Below are 23,036 nucleotides of genomic sequence, written 5' to 3'. Positions count from 1 at the left end.
GTACAGGATTCTCAAGGTTGCTTATTTTCCTGCATGTAATTTTTTTTTTTACTCTCTCTCTCTCTCTCTCTCTCTCTCTCTCTCTCTCTCTCTCTCTCTCTCTCTCTCTCACACACACACACACACACACACAACCACACACACTCTCTCTCCCAGTGGCAAAGAGTTGCACATTTTACAGCTCAGTGACCATTTGCCGATTTTTTTTTCTTCTTTTCTTGGGGGGGTTGGGGATGGTGTGGATTGAAAAGTGTCCCTTTGTGACAACCAGAGCCAGATTGGGGAGTAGCTCATTTGCATCTCATTACCCTAGCAGTCTCTGCCTGTATATAACCGGCCGCAGGAGGACTGGGACACTAAACACGCACAATCCAGTCAGTCTCTCACATGGAAACAAGAGTATACGGGAGGAAAGTTTGGATCATTTCCACGCCAATTGTATAAACGGAAAATAAGATAAGAAAAACCCTGTTCCTGGGTTTTCTGCCATTTTTTTTTCCTGCTTCCTAAACTAAGTGGACTGCAAACTTTTGACAACTTGGAGTATTCGCCTTCTGAGGGAATTTGTTCGTCCCCATTTTTTTGCGCATCGGGGTTTCCTCTTTATATTCGTATTTGGGATTTAATTGCTTGATTTTTTTTTTCAAGGGAGACTTTCATGGGCTTGCATGAGCAGATAAAGTGAACGCAACAGAGCATCTGCCTCCCACTGAGTGGAGAACTTCGAGCCTCAATGATTTATTGAGACACGGTCTCATACAATCGCCTGGCCCGTGGAAGCTTAACACAGTTCAGATCATCTCCACCATGGGACGACTTATGATAGCAGCTTTGCTGTGTGTCGTGATAAGCCAGGTAATTAAAGTCAACGTCTGATTTACTGTAGTGAGCAATGATATCACATTATGATGGCAACTTTTAGTAATTGATTCTATTTGCATGTCTTTTCAGGGGTTTTGTTCAGGGGTTTTCGAGTTAAAGTTGCAGGAGTTTCTTAACAAGAAAGGGGTGACAGGCAACGCAAACTGCTGCAAAGGATCCGCGCCAGAGGCTCAGCAGTGTGAATGCAAAACCTTTTTTAGGATTTGCCTGAAACATTACCAAGCCAATGTGTCTCCAGATCCTCCGTGCACTTACGGTGGGTCCGTTACCCCAGTGCTCGGATCAAACTCCTTCCAAGTTCCCGAGAGCTTTCCTGACAGCTCGTTCACCAATCCCATTCAGTTCTCTTTTGGATTCACATGGCCGGTGAGTAGTTTGCGGTTTTTTTTTTTTTACATTGTAGCCTAGGCTACTGTAGGCTATATCTTGATAGCCTACATTTGTCCGTTTTGATGTGGTTTATTACAGCATAATGATTTATAATGACTCAGGATGTGGGTATTTAGACGCTTTAGCGGGTGGGAAAAGTCCCATCCCCTGGGTTGAAATATAATTGTCAGCTCAGTGTGAAATTCCGAAACCTTTCATTTTACTGCAGTAAGTAAGTGTGAAATCGGAAAAATGAAGCTCGAATCCCCAGTGCGATCACACCTCAAGCCATTCACATCTTCCGTTATATGTAAATCGGCAGGGAAGTGTGGAGGAATGCGTTTCCAGTCTAATCTTGACCTTTCAACTTATATTAACACGTAATTTTCTCTGTTTCAGGGAACATTTTCGCTGATTATCGAAGCATTGCACACCGATGCCAACGATGATCTGTCGACAGGTAACGCGAAATGCATTTAAAATAAGTTACGCTTTTATTCATCATTGTGCGGCAACGAGCTAACGCACAATTTAAAACGTCCACAGAAAACCCAGAACGTCTGATCAGTCGTGTGACCACCCAAAGGCACCTGACAGTGGGCGAGGAATGGTCCCAAGATCTACAGGTCGGTGGGAGGACAGAGCTGAAGTACTCGTACAGATTCGTTTGTGATGAGCATTACTACGGCGAGGGCTGCTCTGTCTTCTGCCGTCCCCGCGACGACACTTTCGGCCACTTTACCTGCGGAGAGCGCGGAGAAATCATCTGCAACTCCGGTTGGAAAGGGCATTACTGCACAGAACGTAAGTATAAACTATATTTTTCACCTGTGTTTTGAAAGTTTTTAGTGCGCATGCATGCTTCGGTATTTCGCGAGGAAAAACAACAATAACAAACTTCGTCTCTATGGTAGCAAGCAACAGGCGTTTGTGTGATTCAAATGAGGGACGTTGGCCAAATAATGGCACGCGTGCCATAGATTAAATGTAACGCCTGATTGGTTACTTGGCAGAGCGCTGGGCGCTGATTGGCTCAGAGCGGTGAGGTATTGTTGGAAGGGGGCAGCTGCAGAGTGAAGGTAGACAATAGAGCAGCTGTCCTGCACTGGCACCATGTACACCAGCTGTCCACCCTTATCTGCGCCGACTCTGGGACATTATGGGGAGGGGGTTGGATGAACAGAGTGAAAAAGGGGACTTCTGACCCACAGTTAGAGAAAAAAGGGGCTTTTGTTTAGGAAGCTTTTGTATGAGTGCAACTGTGTTAACCAGAGTGTCCTTCCAATGGTTGTGAGGAGAACTTTTTTGTTGTTGTTGTTACTCACAAAGTACGAGTGAGCAGCTTGGTAAAGCTGTGCCAGAATAATAATAATGGAGTCTGTCAGAAAGGAACTTGTAATAATAAATAAATATTTCTCTTTATAGCAATCTGTCTTTCGGGATGCGATGAAGACCATGGGTATTGCGACAAACCCGGTGAATGCAAGTAAGTGCGATGGAGATTTTTAACACTCAACCTTCATTGCTGTGGAAGTTTACAACATACTAACTGGTCCTCTGTGGTGTTTTTAGATGCAGAGTGGGATTTAATGGAAAGTACTGTGACGACTGCATCCGCTATCCGGGCTGCTTGCATGGCACCTGCCAACAGCCATGGCAATGCAACTGCCAAGAGGGTTGGGGAGGCCTCTTCTGTAACCAAGGTGAGCCTTTTGACATCGTAAACTGAGTAGTTGAACAAGTTGTTGGTTTAGACTTGTCCATTGACTCTGTACGCAGCAGAGAAGACTAACCTTCATGTTTTATTTTGTGTCGCAGATCTTAATTATTGCACACATCACAAACCGTGCCAGAATGGGGCCACTTGCACCAACACTGGCCAGGGAAGCTACACCTGCTCATGCAGACCTGGCTTCACCGGAGACAGCTGTGAGATTAAGGTCAACGAATGCTCTGGCAGCCCGTGCAGAAATGGAGGAAGTTGCACTGTGAGTTTTAATAAATATACGAGTCAATTCAATCTTTGTTTTATGTGTTGTATAGGACTTGAGTTTTGTTCAATGTCCTAACTTCAATGTCCTAACCTCAATCGTTCCTCGGATTTCACAGGATCTTGAAAACACGTACAGCTGCACCTGTCCTACTGGTTTCTACGGAAGAAACTGCGAGCTGAGTGCCATGACTTGCGCCGACGGCCCCTGCTTCAACGGTGGACGCTGCGCTGACAACTCTGATGGAGGATACTTCTGTCAGTGTCCCACGAGCTACGCTGGTTTCAACTGTGAAAAGAAGATTGATCACTGCAGCTCCAACCCTTGCTTGAATGGTACATTGATTGCTCCCATTCAAATCCCTGACATGTTGAAGAGGGAGTGTTTGAATCAGTTGTCTCATGTCTTCTATCTTACTCTTATTCTGCAGGTGCCCAATGTCTAGATCTTGTGGACTCCTATCTTTGTCAGTGTCCTGAGGGTTTCACTGGAACGCATTGTGAAGACAACATCGATGAGTGTGCCGCCTATCCCTGTCAGAACGGCGGCACATGCGAAGACGGACTCAACGACTACACCTGCACATGCCCACCTGGATACAACGGGAAGAACTGCACCTCCAAGGCCAACAAGTGCCTCCACAACCCGTGCCACAACGGTGCCACTTGTCATGAGAGGGACGGACGCTATGTGTGCGCTTGCATCCCGGGTTACGGAGGACGTAACTGTCAGTTCTTGCTCCCGGAGAACTCACAGGGACAAGCCGTTGTTGAGGAAGCCGACAAAAGATATTCTTACGCAGAGGACGATGGAGCCTTTCCTTGGACGGCGGTTTGTGCTGGGATTATTTTAGTGCTTTTAGTCTTGATCGGAGGCACCATCTTGGTCGTCTACATCCGTCTTAAGCTGCAGCAGAGGAGCCAGCAAGTCGACAGCCATAGTGAGATCGAGACCATGAACAACCTGACCAACAACTGCAGCCGAGACAAGGACTTGTCCGTAAGCGTCATCGGAACCACGCAAGTAAAGAACATCAACAAGAAAGTGGACTTTCAGAGCGACGCCACAGGCGGAGAAAAAAACGGATTCAAATCTCGTTACTCTCTGGTGGATTACAATCTTGTTCATGAGCTAAAGCCAGAGGACTTGGGTAGAGAGGACTCTGAGAAGAGCGAAGCAACAAAATGCGAGGATTTCGAGTCCGACTCAGAGGAGAAACACAGAAATCATTTAAAAAGGTAAATATTGTTGTGTGTGGATTTTGGTTACTTTAGAAAAGGTGTTGTTATGCAGTACTAAAGTTGATTCTTTTCATTTTCAGTGATTCTTCAGAGAGGAAGCATACAGATTCTTTGTGCAAAGACACAAAGTACCAGTCAGTCTTTGTTTTATCAGAGGAGAAGGATGAATGTATTATTGCAACCGAGGTAAGTCCAGAAGCTTTCTATTGTTTGCAGTCTTGAGACGTTAGTTTGCAAATCTAGATTTCTGAACGCTAAATTTATGCAATTTCTTCTTATTCCAGGTGTAACGCCACAACGGAGCTGTAGCTCATCTTGTTCTACAGGAGGTTTTACTCCAGTAATGCTGCTCAAACCAGAGGGAAGGTTTCCTTCATGTGACTGCTGCTGTGAAACTTATGTTGAAGGTGATATTCAGAATGAGCTGGTTCTCAACTGAAGTAAACACAGTGACTGCAGGAAAGGACGTTGGGCCATACTGGCTCGGACTCTCAAAGTTTGTTTCCCAGGAACGTGCCAAGTGGACTCGCTGCACTTCCTGTAGGGACGGTTTTACCTCATTGCACTATGATGGGTTGTATTTTTAATGTATTTAACACACATTTGAATCGAATACTGTGTATGCATATGCACTGACTGCAGTGTGTATCTGGAAGTTCTCTGATCGTTACATAGATCAGTTGAGGAAAAACACTGCCATCAAATATGTTTGTTACTGATTTTGTTTTTGGAAAGCTTGTATTTCTTTTATTTAAATGTTATTTGTGATCGATGTGTTTGTGGTTTCTTTTTTCGTGTGCGTGAAGTTTGATGTAATTTAAAAATCTTTTTCATTTTGCAAATTTGTCTATTGTAAATAAGGCACTTCGGGTCGATGTGACTTTTCTGATGTAAATGTATTTAAACACGCTGTCAAAACTTACAGGAATTGTTTTTATGACTGTTGCCCATGAAAAAAAAATCACCTTAATATTTTTCCAAATAAATCCTGTATGAAATATCACAAAATTGGTCAGGTATTACTGAGTTATTGTACTGAGTTTCCCATCTTTAAATCATTTTGTTAATTTTGCCAGATTTATGTGACAAATGTTGCATGTTTTCCCTTTTAACCTCACTGAGTAAGACAAAGACACACCCGGTAAAGACAAATTACAGCCTCGATCTTGATGGCAGGGTATTTTTGGGATGCAAGAGCTCTTTGACAAAAACATCAAAACCACTTTTTTCAAATGGTTTGGGTGAAGTTTCTTTTTGGTGGAACATTTTATGTCAAAGCTGTAGCCAAGCTCATTATGTGACTTTTATAAAGCAAAAGGAGAACAGGAACACTCCCTCCCTTAGCACTTTAAGATGTATTAAACATCTTTTTTTATCATTCAAAACAATCTGCAAGCATAGATATTTAAGGGTTAACATATGCTCACTTATTCGAGCAGACCACTGAATAGAACTATTGAAGTCCTTCTGGTGATATGACTTTTCAGCCTATTAAATGGTATTTAAGGAATTACATTTTATGGGTATTTAGAGCATAAGAGCATAACATTATATCATTATGCTTAAAAAAAAAAAAAAAATCATCGCCCAACCATTTTTCTACAGAAGACCTATTAAACACTTTTGTAACTTCTGTCAACTCAAAGAAGTGAGATATAAATTTGAATAATGTATTTGTGAAATGTTTGATATATATAGCAGGTGAAGGAGAGTACAATGGTATAAAAGTTAATAATGATGGCTCAGGTTATTTCAATATGGAAAGTAATTATACTGTCCAATCTTTCCTTTAGATCAATAACTGTAAAAATGAGAAGTGACTTGAGCTCTGTAGAACTTGTAGAGTCTTTGGTTGTGGGTTCAGGGAGGATACAGTGAAAAGTATTCACTGGTATTAGCCAACTGTTGGACAGTTGCTTTCACATACCACGCTAAGCTTTTAACTTAACTTTTTTCACTCGCACAATAGGATTTCGCTGAGTTGGAAAATAACAGGAGACAGGCCTAAAGCAGTTCTTTTGTTTCTTCATTCAGTGTAGGCCTGACGCACTGCGGCAAATATCTTCTATTAGATCTTTTTCAGTTGTGTGGGTTTTCAACATTGTGTTTGGTGTGTGATTCATTAGCAAAATACTTATGCTATAATCTTATTTTAAAACAAAAAAGAAAATTCAGAATGTTCTTAATAGTCTCATCAGGCTCAGGGTGAAATTGTTTGGAAGTCGTGCTAACGCATTACTCCAACATTTGCGGTAAGCTTTAGTGTAAACAGTTTTTGTACAGTTTGCTGATGTTCAAATCCAGTACAAATCCATATTGTTTTCCTCATTAGTTTGTCCTGTTCAATAAAGACCAAAAGATGTGATGCAATGGACACTTTTAACATTTCTAGGGTTCTCAGAAGCAGAACTCATCATAGTTGTGGTGAATAGATACTAAAACAAATATAACTTTTGCATATCCATTTGCTTCAAAAGCAAAGAAATAGTGTTTCTACGTCTTTCTGAAAAGGAAAAAAATATTAAGAGATTGATTACAGTGGTCAGAAAAGAGAAAGATTGCAAATTTGCCATCACTCGCTCGGCTAGAAACACTCATGCAGCAGCTTTAACTGGTTTTCTGAAATGTAATGCCAATATAACACAAAGTAAAGTTATATTATTCAAAGTATAGGGTCTATTGAGAGATTTGTAGATATGCGACCTTATGAACAATGTATAAAAACATGGTTTCCGTGTGCAGTTCCTTTTGAACAGTATTTTGATCTTAATGCTAAAATGTGAAGGGCTAGATGTGGTAAAATACTCATAATGAGTTCTCAGGTGTTACTAGCTCCGCCCACAGTGAAATCTCATTGGTACTGTATATTAACTCTTTCCCCTCCAGCATTTTTTTTTTTTAATTGCCAGACATTGCCAGCATTTATGATCATTTTCACAAAATGTTCATGTCCCCCAGAGTATTTTGATGTATAGGGTTAGAACTTGCAATATATCATAAAGAGTTCTTACTTTATTAATCACCACTTAACTTGATAAAAAAAATAGCGTTTTTGTCAATGATTACAACGTGCATAATCAATGCTTTTATTGATTTCTCTCTGCTTCTTCTTCGCCTGTTTTGATCCGGAGATTATACTCTTTCAGAAGATGTGTAATAGCGCCCCCTACCATATAACAGTGAAAACATGGATTGACGGAAAATTCCGTCAATGGCAGGGAAAGAGTTAATCCTGATTGTGGCACCTTATGCAGAATTTGGTAACACCTTTTTTTTACAGTGTCCTTATGACATGTAGTTACTACAGTAATAAGTCTAAACTATGCATAATTACATGCGGTTAACCTTAAACCGGTAGCACTTTATTTTACAGTCCTGTTCCCCTTGTACATACATACTATGTACTTATTATAGTAATTACAATAACTGGGTAATAAATAGGTACAAACCCTGAACCTAAACCTAACCTTAACCCATATAAGTCCCCTTACAGTAGGACAGTACAAGTATTGTTAAGTGCACTTACTGTAAATTAAAGTGCAACCCATAAAACCAAACCCTTTGTGGTCAATTAATATTACTCCGTACTTAAATGTTTAATTACAGTGTAACAAAGACACCTTTAAATAAAGTGTAACCCGGAATTTTTGTTCTTAGTTAAGACAAAGTAATATTCAAAGAAAACTTGACCGTGATTTTAGCCTATATTTGTTGGCTTGTTTTTCTGTTTCAGGCTATATAATATGTTATAGGGTTTCCATGTGCTGTTTAACTAGAAGCTTTGTTCTGTTCAGGTTATTATGTCTTTTATCTGCAGGACGCTACCATGACGAAACAAGACGTTTCATGGTGAAGTACATTTACATGACAAGAGAAGAATTTCAGCTGAGCTTGGTTGTTTAAGTGTTTCCACTTCACGGGCAGATCTCGTCACAGATTATAGCCCCCTTTTTTCTGTCGTATAGTCGCCGTCTTTCTTCTTTGTTCAGGGAAGCGATGAGTGATAGTAGTGTACGCCATGCCTCGGAATCAGCCTGTATGTGCAACCTTACTTCTGCTTGGCGTAGTCCTTATAAAGCTATGTTCTGCTGCCAGTCCCTTCAATGGCAAGTTAAATTTTGACAGATTGTGGTGAGAGGGGAACACGAGCATCAGTAAAGGGATTTCGCCACAGCGATGACCCACCCTTTGTTCAGGCGTAGTGGTCACCTGTCAGTCCTCACAATGCAGAGCCGTCCCCTTTCAACTGTTGCAACCTGGGCCCTTAGATCTCATTTGCTTTGGTAGAGAAGCGATTCAGAGTCCTGCAAGGGAAGTTTCAGGGAACAAAACGGTTTCATCCAGGGCAATTGAGAGCAAACAAAAAGAAGTCAGTGGGTGGAAGAGCTGCTGTTATACACAGAATGTCAGTAAAAATGGACCAATGTGACATCTGGAACTGGAGGAAAACTTTCATCTTCTCCTATCAACAGTAGCTGTGTTTCCATCCAAAGTTGCGAACTTAACTTATGCGCAAAACTGGAATGTCGCATAAAACATTTGCAAATATTTCATCAAATGTGTTCAAAAGAACATAATCGACACTTCCTGGGGAAAATGGTGCAAAATATCTGTAATAAAAATGGAAGTTTCTGCAATCTGTGATGCCACTGTGGTTCTTTTCACACCACATAAATGACTTGCATTTCAGAACGCACAGACCAAATGCAATAAACGCTGTCATGTTGTCCTGAGTTCGGAGGATTCTGGTGTTTGGAACTCAATCATGTGAGATAGTACTTCTAGGATGTCATTATACCAAATCATTTTGATGACAGACATTGGCTCAGGCATTTCAGTGTGATCAAACCAGCATTTGACATGCTTTGCGGTGTGATTGGTCAGTGCTGTGGCTGTATTACAGGTTTTTTATTCGCTTTGGTACTATTTTCACAAGTAAGGTGTACATTTTCAAAACTCTTAGTGCTAATATCACAACAGATCATCAAAAGTGCACTTTTTCAAACATTTCATCATGTTTTCAATTGTGTCAGTACAATACACAAGATCACAAGGTATCCTTTTCACAACACAAAATAAGTGTTTCATTCACAGTCACTGCCTTTCAGAAAGCTCTTACTATCAAACTTTTGATTTGCATCTCTTCTTGTTCAGTTTAATGGTCTATGATTTAATACAACTGATCTTAATGGTTAATCAATAAATCATTTGGTACACCTATAGATTTCTAGATATTGATTCTATATACAGTTTCTATAGAAGTTGTTGGCAATTTCCGATATGGATAACCAAATATAATGAATTATTTTGACAAATTCATAGATAATAACCACCACTGTTCAAAGTGTCTGCACATGCATGCGTGTGTGTGTGTGTGTGTGTGTGTGTGTGTGTGTGTGTGTGTGTGTGTGAGAGAGAGAGAGAGAGAGAGAGAGAGAGAGATACAGAGAAATTTGCCATTTATGAACATAAAGCAGAATAGAGAATAAGGGAGAGGAAACAGTCAATGACTGTAAAACATCAAATGCTTCAGTAGAAGGGTGACAGATGGCATCAAATACAGCATTATACATTACAGTATGTATGCAATGTGATACTGTAAACAGATTACCATGGTAGAGACTGCCACATAACTCAACCTTCATCTGTAAAGGTCAACTACAGTATAGATTCAGTCATATGGCACAGAGAAATCATTTACTGTATTGCCAGCAAACTCTGTTCTAGCACTGAACCTCATGGCTGTGTCATACTTCATCACACCTTTTGATAACACACTAGATAGATACTATTACAAACATTATGGATTCAATAGGCTCTATGCACGATCGCTTCCGCGGTTTGTCTCAGCCCGCCCAGTTACATCCGGTGCTGCGTCGGAAGCCGTTTTTGCATTAGGTGGAGATAATGGCAAATTACACTCACTGTTTACGAACTTGCAGCGGTTAACGTGAATGATGTTAACAATATTGTGAGGCAGTTAGCAGTCACACATAAGAGTAAGAAAGAGAAGGGCTTTAAATTATAAATTTCGAGCTACATCGACAACTTTGAGGGTGAGTATTCTCTCATATCGCGCGAAATCCGATTAGCGAATCAGTTTCTAAAATCGTTGTCTCCGTTTCTGAGAAAATGAATTTTATTCAAGTTTTGCCGCTATACACTTCGCTATAGAACGCTCTATGTGGAAGTAAAGACGCTGGCTGAGATCCTACCGGAAATACGTCAGCAGCGTTCGTGCATAGAGCCTATTACATAAGTTAGGTAATGCAAGTGTATTGTCTAATGTGGCAACTGTAGCCTGTATTACTGTAATTATTTCAGCAACAAGAGTGATTTGAAACGTGCATTGTTTGCTGTTGAATGAACTGGTTGTTAAAAGTACTGAAATAAGATCATACTGTTGTGTTTCTGTGATTAAACCAAATGGTCTCATTACATATTACAATAATCTTGTGTTTGAAACAATGGTTATGTGGACTGAAATGCATATAACTGTAATGAAAGCATGAGATCAGGTTTTGAAAGAATGATTAGCTGTGTTACAAGTGTGATCAGTTTGGATTTTTGTACTAAGAGTTTTGAAAATGTTCACCTTACTTGTGAAAATAGTACCAAATACCATTATTCAACAAAACAGGCTTTAATAACAAATCCAACTTGGACAACGCAGGTGATCACAAGAAATGATACTCTTAGGAAACAACCACGTACAACATAAACTGACAGAACTCAGGGTTTAAACACACAGGGTATGGTATTTTCTTTCTTTTTATTCTTTTCATTTTCTAATAGAGTCATATTAGACGCTTTACTGTAAATTACATTTTAAATAACTGTTTTAATTCGTTTTATTTGTGCTTTAAAGAGATACACTTATTTTTGACGTGTTATTGTATTTCAATATTACATTTAAAGTTAATTAAAAATGTCTAATTATATTCAGCTTCAGCTTTAAAATTCTAATCTAATTCTGATTATAATGATAATTGATTTCACCAAAAATCATTCAAATGTCATTTAAAGTTTCAGTGTCAGAAATATCATTAAAGTATATTTTAGTTGACCATAAATGCTTGTCAGTAGTCGACAAAATAGACAACAGAATTATGAAATAACATATACAAATGTACTTATAAAAAAAAAAAAGCACTCTAAAGTTCAGCTAGCTGCATTTAATATAAATTGAAACTATAATACAATTTCATTATATTTAACATTCAATGTCTGAAAACATTACATTCAGTTAGTAAATTAAAGAATTAAAGAAAAAAAAAAAATGCTAAAGTGTACTTCTCTTTCACAAGAGTGTAAATTAATATGAAGACTTGAAATAACATGCACCAAAATATCATGCAACATAAATCCAGGAAGGTGCGTTAAAACAGTATATAGTGTCGATTTGATTTGATGCCTTAATAGCCCTTTCCTTATATCTTGACTTTTGTTTGGGACACGTCCTACTCTGATTTTCACATCACAGTCCACACTGACACATTTCTACCATCAAATGCTACGCTATATTTGGTAGGTTAAAGAACACAATAAGCTAATGAAAGTATTGACTGTTATAAAATTCAGAAAATTGACTCATTACATGTGTCCGAGTCACTCCAAGCTTGAACATCTTGAGGAATGCGTTCGCTTCAAACATGTGGCGGTCCCATTGATGACATCAGGAGGTCTCAGACCACAGCATCTGACTTATCCATTGACGCACGCTTAGCCAAATGGACCTGTGATTTACACTTCTGCAATTAGCACAACTATTTCAAACATTCAAACTGGTTTGAGGTGTTTTCACAGGCCACACAGTGTTTGGCCAAAGGATTAATTTTATTTATCTTAAACGCTACCCAGGTAGGTTTCGAGGACACTTCATGACCTTCTCCATTCTGTCCCAAAAGTGCCCCTTGACATTGCCCAGGAGAGTCAGACCACCCAGCCAGGAGAAGACAGTGCACCTCAGCCCTGGAGATCATCAATCACTCTCGCTCTCGATGAGGACCTAAAGACCTCTTGACTGATGTGAACCCTATTCCAAAATAGAGCCACTGATCTGGAGAGGGTGGCGTCTTTGTTTTTAAAACATACAGAAGGGCCTATGCTTGTCACAGCTGAAGGATAAAGCAGCCGAGGGTGCGCTCGCCAACCTCACAAGCTTATTCACGCTTTCAAAGCAGACACTTTCTGATAATTACTGGACTAAATAAATAAGTGCCACCGGCCGGCCTTTCTTCATTCTAATATGCTGATTTGCTGCTCAAGAAACCTTTCTCATTATTATCAATGTTCAAAACAGTTTTTGCCGCTTAATATTTTTGTGGAAACTCTGGTACACTGTACCATTTAAAAGTTTGGGGTTAGTACTTGTATTCAGAAAGCTAATACACATTAAAAAATGATAATGCAAAAGATACATTTCCAATAAATGCTATTCATAAAAAAATTGTGAAATTTATTTTTTTATTTATTTGCATGGTTTTCATGAAAATATTAAGCAGCAAATATTTTTTTCAACATTGATAAGATAAGATGATAAGATAAGATAAGTACCATTATTAGTAACTGAGCAGCAAATCATCATCTAAGAATGATTTCTGAAGGATCATGTGACACTGAAGACTGGAGTAATGATGCTGAAAATTCAGCTTTGATCACAGGAATAAATTACATTTTGAAATATATTCATATAGAAAAAAGTTATTTTAAATTGTAATAATATTTGACAATATTTACTGTTTTTACTGTACTTGTGATCAAATATATGCAGCCTTGGTGAGCATAAAATACTTCTTTCAAATACATTACAAAACATCTTAATTATTTTAAACTTTTGACAAGTAGTGTAAGTAAATAAGTGAATGAATGAATGAATGAATACATGAATGAATGAATGAATTAATGAATGAATGAATGAATGAATGAATGAATGAATGAATGAATGAATGAATGAAGGAATGAATGAATGAGTAAATAAATAAATCCAACCATCCATACATCCATCTATTTTTTAGTTTTTGTTTGTTTGTTTTTATTATTTTCATTCATTCATTCATTCGTTCGTTCGTTCGTTCATTCATTTATCCATACATCCATACATACATCTATTTTTTGTTTGTTTTTATTATTTTCATTCATTCATTCATTCATTTATCCATACATACACCCATACATCCATACATACATACATCTATTTTTTTGTTTGTTTGTTTGTTTGTTTTTATTATTTTATTATATTCATTCATTCATTCATTCATTCATTCATTCATTCATTCATTCATTCATTCATTCATTCATTCATTCATTCATTCATTCATTCATTCATTCATTCATTCATTCATTCATCCATCCATCCATCCATCCATCTATTTTGTTTGTTTGTTTGTTTGTTTTTATTATTTTCATTCATTCATTCATCCATCCATCCATCCGTCCATTTATTTATTTAATAATTTATAATTTATTAATTAATTAATTAAGTGGTCAGGAAATACTTATAATAAAGTATTCATAAGCTCTTAAAGAGTGACCAGCGTTCATGAAGTTTATTATTAGCAAAGTTTATTATTAACATCTGCCGCGTCTTCACATAGTGACTGGAGCATTGTGGACATTGTCAGAAGATAAAGGTCAAAGTGTCTTTTAGCCCCCCGTGCTTCTCTTTCTTATAAGAGACTCCTGGAAGTGTCATCATAAAACAAACATACATGATGCTGATGGCAAGGCATAAGCCAATGATAATAACAATGCGTAAACAATTCAAATTCAGCTGCATTCAAGCATTATTTCACTCTATTACACAGCATCACATTCATCTACAGCATCAAAAATGGTAATATTATGATGATATTGAAAAGCAGATTAGGCCTCCATGATAAGACGGTTGCTGTGTGGCAACAGGTCTGTAGGCATGGCAATAACTTCCTCTGCATCGTGGGAACTGCCCGAAGAAGACAATGATTGAATTCACAATGGTGCATACAAAGGCCACCTTTGGGAGAAACCATATCCCATGGCATGCTGGGAAAGAGGAGCAATAGCAGCAGATGTTGTGAAGACTATAAGCGACAGATGCCTCTAAAGCCAGCATTCAGGCAGGACGAGTCGAGCACACATCCCCGAGCCCAGCGTAGAAAAGAATTAGAGTAGGGGGCGAAGGGAACACGCACACAAATAATAGCAGAGGAGTTTCTGCTATAAAAGAGAGACAGCAGTAAATTGTGTGGGGATTGATGTTTGTGTACTTATAATTGTTTCGGAGTGTTCTACAAGTTCTTTGTGAACATCTCAGAGCACCAAGACGTTAAACTTCTGCTGTCGTGACGCTAGCATATATTTGCGGTCATTCAGTGGAAACAACAAGTTGTTGGACACTTATAAATGTCTCAATGTCATTGCATGCAAAAAAGAAAGTTTTTAGGTATATTTCACAAGCTCATTTTAAGCTAAATATTTCACAAAAATAAGGTTTTAAATGATGAAAATTAAACGTATTCTGACACTTTGTCTATATGTCAAAAAATTGTGGATCATGTTGATAGTTAATGCCATCCATCCATCCATCCATCCATCCATCCATCCATCCATCCATCCATCCATCCATCCATCCACCAATCATTCCTTCCATCCATCAAACAATCTTTCCTTCCATCCATCCATCCATCCATCCATATATCCATCCATCCATCCATCCACCAATCATTCCTTCCATCCATCAAACAATCCATCCATCCATCCATCCATCATCCAAATATCCATCCATCCATCCATCCATCCATCCATCCATCCATCCATCATTCCTTCCATCCATCCATCCGCCAATCCATCCATATATCCATCCATATATCCATCCATCCATCCATCCATCCATCCATCCACCCATCCACCAATCATTCCTTCCATCCATCCATCCATCCATCCATATATCCATCCATCCGTACATCCATCCATCCACCAATCAATCCTTCCATCCATCCATCCATCCATCCATCCATCCATCCACCAATCTTTCCTTCCATCCATCTATCCATCCATCCATATATCCATCCATCCACCAATCATTCATTCCATCAATCCATCCATTCACCAATCTTTCCTACCCTCCATCCATCCATCCTTCCATCCATCCATCCATCCATTCATTCATGCATCCATCCTTTCATGCATCATCCTTTCATCCATCCATCCGTCCGTCCGTCCGTCCGTCCGTCCATCCGTCCATCCATCCATCCATCCATCCATCCATCCACCAATCTTTCCTTCCATCCATCTATCCATCCATCCATATATCCATCCATCATCCATCCATCCACCAATCATTCATTCCATCAATCCATCCATTCACCAATCTTTCCTACCCTCCATCCATCCACCCTTCCATCCATCCTTCCATCCATCCATCCATCCATTCATTCATGCATCCATCCTTTCATGCATCATCCTTTCATCCATCCATCCGTCCGTCCGTTCGTCCGTCCATCCATCCATCCATCCATCCATCCACCAATCATTCCTTCCTTCCATCCATCCATCCATCCATCCATCCACCCACCAATCTTTCCTACCATCCATCCATCCATCCATCCATCCATCCATCCATCCATCCACCCACCAATCTTTCCTACCATCCATCCATCCATCCGTCCGTCCGTCCATCCATCCATCCATCCATCCACCAATCATTCCTTCCATCCATCCATCCATCCACCCACCAATCTTTCCTACCATCCACCCATCCACCCATCCATCCACCAATCCTTCCATCCATCCATCCATCCATCCATCCATCCATCCATCCATCCATCCATCCATCCATCCATCCATCCATTCATGCATCCACCAATCCTTCCATCCATCCATCCTTTCATCCATCCATCCATCCATCCATCCATCCATCCATCCATCCATCCATCCATCCATCCATCCATCCATCCATCCATCCATCCACCCACCAATCATTCCATCCATCCATCCATCCATCCATCCATCCATCCATCCATCCATCCATTCATGCATCCACCAATCCTTCCATCCATCCATCCATCCATCCATGCATCCACCAATCCTTCCATCCATCCATCCTTTCATCCATCATCCTTTCATCCATCCATCCATCCATCCATCCATCTTTATTTTTATATACCTGTATGTATGTATGTATGTATGTATTTTTTTTTTTTTTTTTTTTATTATATTCCACTGCCTGTAGTGTGTAATATTTAATGTTTTAAGCATTCTTGTGTTCCACATGGGTCTGGTTATAATGTTTTTGTTCTTTTTGAGTTGTAAGTGTGTAGTGCAACTCTTTTTTTATTATTATAAAAAAAATCTAATTGAATGACAAAATCTAAAACAAAATCAAAATTGAATGACCAAAACCAGATGTCAAAATCAGAACTAAAGAATGACAAACATTGGCTAAACAAAGCTCATATATATTAAACAGGAAGAGAGAAACTGATACCAATCCCAGGTCATGTTCAATTGTGCTTGGTGACATCTCTATTCAAAAGATTTTCATGGATCAAGAAATAAATACAGGTGAATCCACCCAATAATGACTTTAAGAAGAGCAATTCAATGAGTTCACCAGTGCACAAAATATGTATATGCATATGCGCTATGCATTCTTCAAAAAGAGCACAAAAGCCATGCAGAAAATGCTCAGAGACACCAACAAATGCAAATTAGGAGCATGTGAAATGTAGTTGTCACAAAGATTTAATAGCTATTTATTCTTTATGGTTGTTATATATTGACATTTGGCCTGTGTGAACCAAACTCGAGAGTCATAAGCAGCTGCTGGTCTTGAATAAGAAGAACCATCAGTGACCTGTGAAGGTCACAGGATAATGACTTAAAGAGACTTCAATCGACATATAACTCTCAAAGCTCATCCGATGGCATCCAAGTGTCATGGAAACACAGGAAGTCCACTGTACGACTGAAGCACTTTTCGGCTCCCAATAAGTGTCGGTCCATGCGTGGCTTCTGATTGGCTGTTGAGAGGGGAGTAGTGGTGCATGACTCTTTAGAGACGGCATCAAGTGTGATCAGTGGGAATGGACAAGTGGACTGACGCCTGATTAATGACCGCAAACACTGAATGCTGTGCTCTCTTCACATGATAATCATTTCCAATGCCAGATGGGGAAAGTTGAGGTTTGTAACTTTCAGGACAATGAATGACAATTCTTTAGACCGAGGGACAAAGGAGGGAAGCCAGCTAACAGGCTCTTGCACAACTCTTGGATGAAATGGGTGGAAGCTTTGTGTTTACAGAAAATGGCATTTTAGCAACATCTCGCTGTGATCCTCTTTACACAGACTTTGTTTGAATTCTTTTTGTGCTTATGAATAAATATTTGAGTGGACAGAAGCCATAACACGAGAATGATGGGAGTGGGGGTTGGTTCCTGGCCACAAAGCATTAAACAAACTTAAGTTTAGACAAAAAGAATATGTGTAAAATTTTGTTTTTTGGAGGTTGGCGTCTTGCTACCCTGTGTATAATCTGGGCAGTAAAACTTAAGCTATTTCATTTATTGAAACAAAAATGGCTTCTTTCACATGTATCCTATGATGAATTGTTATCAGTGAAAAAATCCATTCAAGATGGTGAAAGAAACAAACTATGGTAATTAAAAATAAACTTCTATAGAATCAATCAATCAATCAATATTTTTTTCTGCTCACCAAGGCTGCATTTATTTGATCAAATATACAGATATTATTCAAATTTAAAATAACTGTTTTCTATCTAAATATAATGTAATTTATTCTCGCCATGACAAAGCTGTATTTTCAGCATCATTACTCGTCTTCAGTCTCACATGATCCTTCAGAAATAATTCTAAAATGCTAATAAACATTTCTTATTATTAAATGTTACAGTGATGCATTTTTTTCAGGATTCTTTGATCAAAAGTTCAAAAGGACAGCATTTAATTTAAATAACTTTTTTTAACAATATAAATAAATTTGCTGTAACGTTTGATCAATTGAATGCATTACTTGCAGAATAAAACTATTAATTTCTTTGAAAAAATCTGACCAATCATATATGCGACTCTTATATATATATATATATATATATATATATATATATTTAGATATATTGCCATTTAAGTGAAATTGCTGAACTTAAATATACGAGCTTGATAAAAATGATCATTTTAGAAGAAAATTTCAGATGGCACTTAGAGGCTTTTGCATCTGAACTCTTCATATATATATATATATATATATATATATATATAAACACACACACATATGTTGGTTAAGTTACTCTAAAAAAGTGATTAATTATAAATGATAATATATTTACTTAATATTGAAGGATGTTTGATTTGATTTGATTCAACTTTATTGTCATTACACAAGTACAAGGCAACGAAATGCAATTATTATATATCTTTTAACAATCAGAGTGTCATGCTGTCTGTTAGCATAGCAACATGCTAACGCTAGTTCTTTAAAAAAAATCAACAGTGAGTGAAGTCTCTCAAAGTTGCCGCCTGTGTATATTCTTTCAAATCTGTTACTCATGAGATTATATTTCAGTTAAGATGCTCCCTTACAATGCAGGAAGGCAGTCGACTAGCGCCGAATCTACAGTGCAAAGTGGCACAGAAGTGCTTCTTATGTGGAATTTAGCGGTCTTTACAGAGACTGTTTATTGCTGCTCAGAGGTGCTATAAATGCATTTACACAGCACTTGCAATGGTATACTTTGATGCTTGGATTAATTAGTCTAGCTAAACTTATGCGACATTGCGTCTTTACACTGAATTTCATTGCAGCGTCAACTCAGCGGTGTAAAGACACAGGTTAGCTCATGGGCCTTTCCTCTTGGTCCCCAGGTATCCCAGCCTCTGTGTATGTGTTAGTAAGCAACTAGTGAAAGCACAAGCAGAGCGCTTTGGCTCCAGACTGCCTACTCCTCAGTCCGAGCCTCGGGTCTACAGGCTGCTCCAGCACCGCAGAGAACAGATGGTGAGCACCGCACAATAATGGGATGACTAGCATTGCACCGTCCTTGCCCTGGTAACTGCTGGCCTGTGCTGGCATTTTCTCATCCTCAACCCCCTCCCCAACAGTGATGGCAGCTCTTAGCTCTCTCACTTCTCGAGTATGTAAATAAGCAGACAGAGAAGGCCTGCTTTCATCTAAATATGAATAGAATGAGAGGAGGCCGCTCAGAGGGAGACAGAAGTGCGAAAGGGGGGCAGGGCCCAATCTCTACTCCTCCCTACAGACTTCATTGTGAAAACATAGACTTAGACGAGACACAAACACATTAAATCAATGACATATATTTACAGTTGTTCGCCAAAAGTTTTATCTCTCCGCGTTTAGTGTAATGTTGCGATGAAACCAAACGCCTAAGATATAATGTCTTACTTCCAAGAATTCATAATGCAGAATTGATGTTACCCAATGACACAATCAATTAGACAGCTCACCTCACAGAGGAAAGCGTTGAAGAGATGTACTTCTTGTGTTGCTGTTGTATTTCAGAACACTTTTGCATGTTGAATTGCCTATTGAGGTGGGATACGAGTAAGGTTAGGGACAGGTTTTGTGGTCTGGTTAGGTTTAAGGGTGTGTTAAAGGGTAAGGGAAAGGTCAACAGTGTAGGCTACCTATAAATGTTAAGGCCGTCAGGCAATGCCAGCCGTTTTTGAGGGTCGGTCGAATTAGTTTTTTTTGGTGTCTTGGCTCTAGTTGGACGCTGTCTGTCTGTTGAATCGGCGTCGGGCTGTCGGTGAGATGGAGAACTCTGATTGGCTGTTTAGCTTAGCGAACGAATCAGTGCATGAGAATAAAAGCGAAAGTGATGAAAGCGAGCAAAGAAGTCAAGATGGCACAGGCAGAAGGCTGAATGCATGAACATTTTCATAATTTTTCATAATAACATGAGCCGACTGGAATGAAGAAAGTGATCAGCGTGATTGATTGAATGGTAAGCTGCTTTGTTTACGGTTTGTATAACTACAGCCCTAGTTATGGTTTCTGAGAACACCACATCTATTTTTTTATAATAGATCTATTAAATACCCGTAAGGCACTTTATTTAAACTTTTGGAATATTTTCTTCATTTCTAGGTAAAATAAACACCCCTCTGAGCTGATATGCGATGGGAAAAGGGAAAAGGGAAAAGATTGGGATCGGAACTCGGGTAAAAAATCGATTCAATTAATTTCAGTTCACATTTATTTGAATATCATTTCAAAGCAGCTTTCCACAAAAATGCATGTGTCTACATTACAGTTTAGAATAATCTGTTATCAGAGGTGACTGTGTCAAAGTAATGTCCATATGTCAGAAATGCACAGTTCTAAGATAATACAGACATACAGAACTAACATCATCTATTAATTTAGGCAGAAACAATGAGCTCATTAAAGCAATTATTACAAGTTGTGATCATAATGATTACAATATATAGAAAATTTGGCAGTGGTGTAAGTTGATTCAGAGTTGGCATCATTGAAGTCCTCGCAGGGGTTGGGTCATCTGAAGTCTTCATAAGAGGCTGGATCCAACAGATCATGTGCATTTGATCTGATAGAACTGGAGCGCAAGGTTATGAGATGCATTATGTGAATGTTTGGCTAAAGAGATGCGTCTTTAATCTACATTTCAACTTGGAGAGCGAGTCTGAGCCCCGAACATTATCAGGAAGGCTATTCCAGAGTTTAGGAGCCAAATGCGAAAATGCTTTCCCTCCTTTAGTGGACTTAATTATCCTAAGTGCAACCGGTCCTACTCGACCCGCTCCGAGTGGGATTTTGAACCGGGGTCTCCGGCGTAGGAGGCGTACGCACTAACAAGGACGCTAAAGACAGCAGCCGCTTTCATCAGTCGCTAGCACACCTCTTAAGGTCAGGGGAGTGAGGTTTACACACACAGCACTGGCCTACGTCTGTTACACTCACCCTCCTAAACCTCACTCCCATCCGGGTCATGGAACCAAATATCGGAGCGGAAATCGAACCGGGGACTCAGGCGTGGGAGGCGGGCACGCTAACTAGGACGCTAAAGACCACGGCCTCTGCCGTCAGGGGAGTGAGGTTTACACGCACAGCTCTTACTGGCCTACGACCATTACATAGGTACTACCAAAAGCCCAGAGTTTTGTGACTTTAAAGAGCATGATGGATTGTAGGGCGATAGAAGATCAGTTAAATACACAGGAGCTAAACCGTTCAGGGCCTTATAGGTCAGTAGCAATACTTTGTAATCGATATGAAACTTAAGAGGTAAACAGTGTAGAGGTGATAAAATTGGGATTATATATGTAACATTTCCCTTTCCCTTTAAAACCTCACTTATCGGGCTTATGCTACTCTGAATAATGCCTGAACTTCATATTTTGAGCACTTCTTGCGTTGTTTTTGCCTCTTCATGATGACTCGCTTAATTTAGTCCTAATTTGTAAGTCGCTTTGGATAAAAGCGTCTGCTAAATGACTAAATGTAAAATGTAAAATGTAAACATGTATGCTATGTTTCATTGTGTTTTGCCTGTGTGTTCTAGTTTCTGTCAGTTTCATTCAGTTCACCTGTTGTTTGTTAATTAGATCATTAGTTCCTCGAACACAAATCTAGAGGCATCACTAAAGTAGGTAAACCAATTTCTTGAAATTATGAACTTTATTTTTTAACTTTTGGTCATTTCAAAGGATGAGCAGGCCTATGTTCTTAAAATGCCAAAGTAATATAGAAAACACTTTTGGAAAATGCATTTTATTTTTCTTCTGGTGACCACTCTAATGTTTCATATTGAAGTGTTCCACCCCTTGGCGGGTGACAGAACAACCTTCCAGGCAAACAGCAATGCTTCCTCTTGTGGTAGAATAACAGAGAGTTGCTGATTAAGATGGGTTATGCTGAGAAGTGATAGCAGACAACCAGTGTTACTGCTGCAGGAAACTCTGCCTGTTTCCTCCCTGGAGTCCCAGAAACAGATGTAAAACAAATGTAAATGGATTAGAAGATCACCATTTTACTCCCAAACACAAAGTAAGTCTTCTTTTTTAATATTACTTCTCCTGTTAAAATAGCATTATGACAGAGAAGATTTTTTATATTTTCTGAAGATAATGCGACAGTACTTGCTAGTGCAAAACTCACCCAGTGACAACACAACACTGTTGTGGGTGGTTGCCAGGGTGTTGCTAGGGTTACTAGCCAAAGTCAAAAGAGCCCATCTCAAAGTCTTAAGGGCTTTCACACTTTGCTTAACCACATGTTTTCATTGTTCTATACCCTGATTTTAACTCCGGGTAAGGGAACATTTCCCACCATGGTCAGCTTTGGACATTCACTGAAACACTGCATGTTATATAAACAGTAGTTTCAAAATGGTGATGGAAAACGTGTTAATTGGAATAAAGAAGAGACCATTTCATTCTTAGCTTTTAGTCCATTCGGCAATATATAATAAGGATGTGCAATGCTGGAGCCATGTAAACTGGTTGCATGCTGTGTTTGTACAGTCAATGACACTGATAATGGCACTGATACTGCAAATATCCAAATGAGT

General features: G+C 39.1%; 1 protein-coding gene across 1 annotated transcript; it reads left to right on the top strand.

Annotated features, from left to right (window-relative positions):
• The first annotated feature begins 349 nt into the window (after positions 1-349).
• dldh (dihydrolipoamide dehydrogenase) lies at positions 350-5,491 on the top strand. Its single transcript, XM_082153705.1, has 11 exons — positions 350-855; positions 952-1,248; positions 1,651-1,711; positions 1,798-2,055; positions 2,677-2,737; positions 2,824-2,954; positions 3,070-3,239; positions 3,361-3,577; positions 3,673-4,480; positions 4,564-4,669; positions 4,768-5,491. The coding sequence occupies exons 1-11, from the start codon at positions 808-810 to the stop codon at positions 4,771-4,773; spliced, it is 2,163 nt and encodes a 720-aa protein (XP_082009831.1). The 5' UTR covers positions 350-807; the 3' UTR covers positions 4,774-5,491.
• Positions 5,492-23,036: the final 17,545 nt, after the last annotated feature.

This window comes from Leuciscus leuciscus, assembly GCF_965113295.1.
Source record: "Leuciscus leuciscus genome assembly, chromosome: 22".
Lineage (NCBI taxonomy): Eukaryota > Metazoa > Chordata > Actinopteri > Cypriniformes > Leuciscidae > Leuciscus > Leuciscus leuciscus.
Note: the sequence above shows the minus strand (reverse complement) of the source record. Positions and strands in the feature narration are given on the sequence as shown.

Coding starts and splice junctions, on each gene's coding strand:
- dldh (XM_082153705.1), top strand. CDS start 808: ATGGGACGACTTATGATAGCAGCTTTGCTGTGTGTCGTGATAAGCCAG. Junction 1,712..1,797: donor CAACGATGATCTGTCGACAG/GTAACGCGAAAT, acceptor AAACGTCCACAG/AAAACCCAGAACGTCTGATC. Junction 2,738..2,823: donor GACAAACCCGGTGAATGCAA/GTAAGTGCGATG, acceptor TGGTGTTTTTAG/ATGCAGAGTGGGATTTAATG.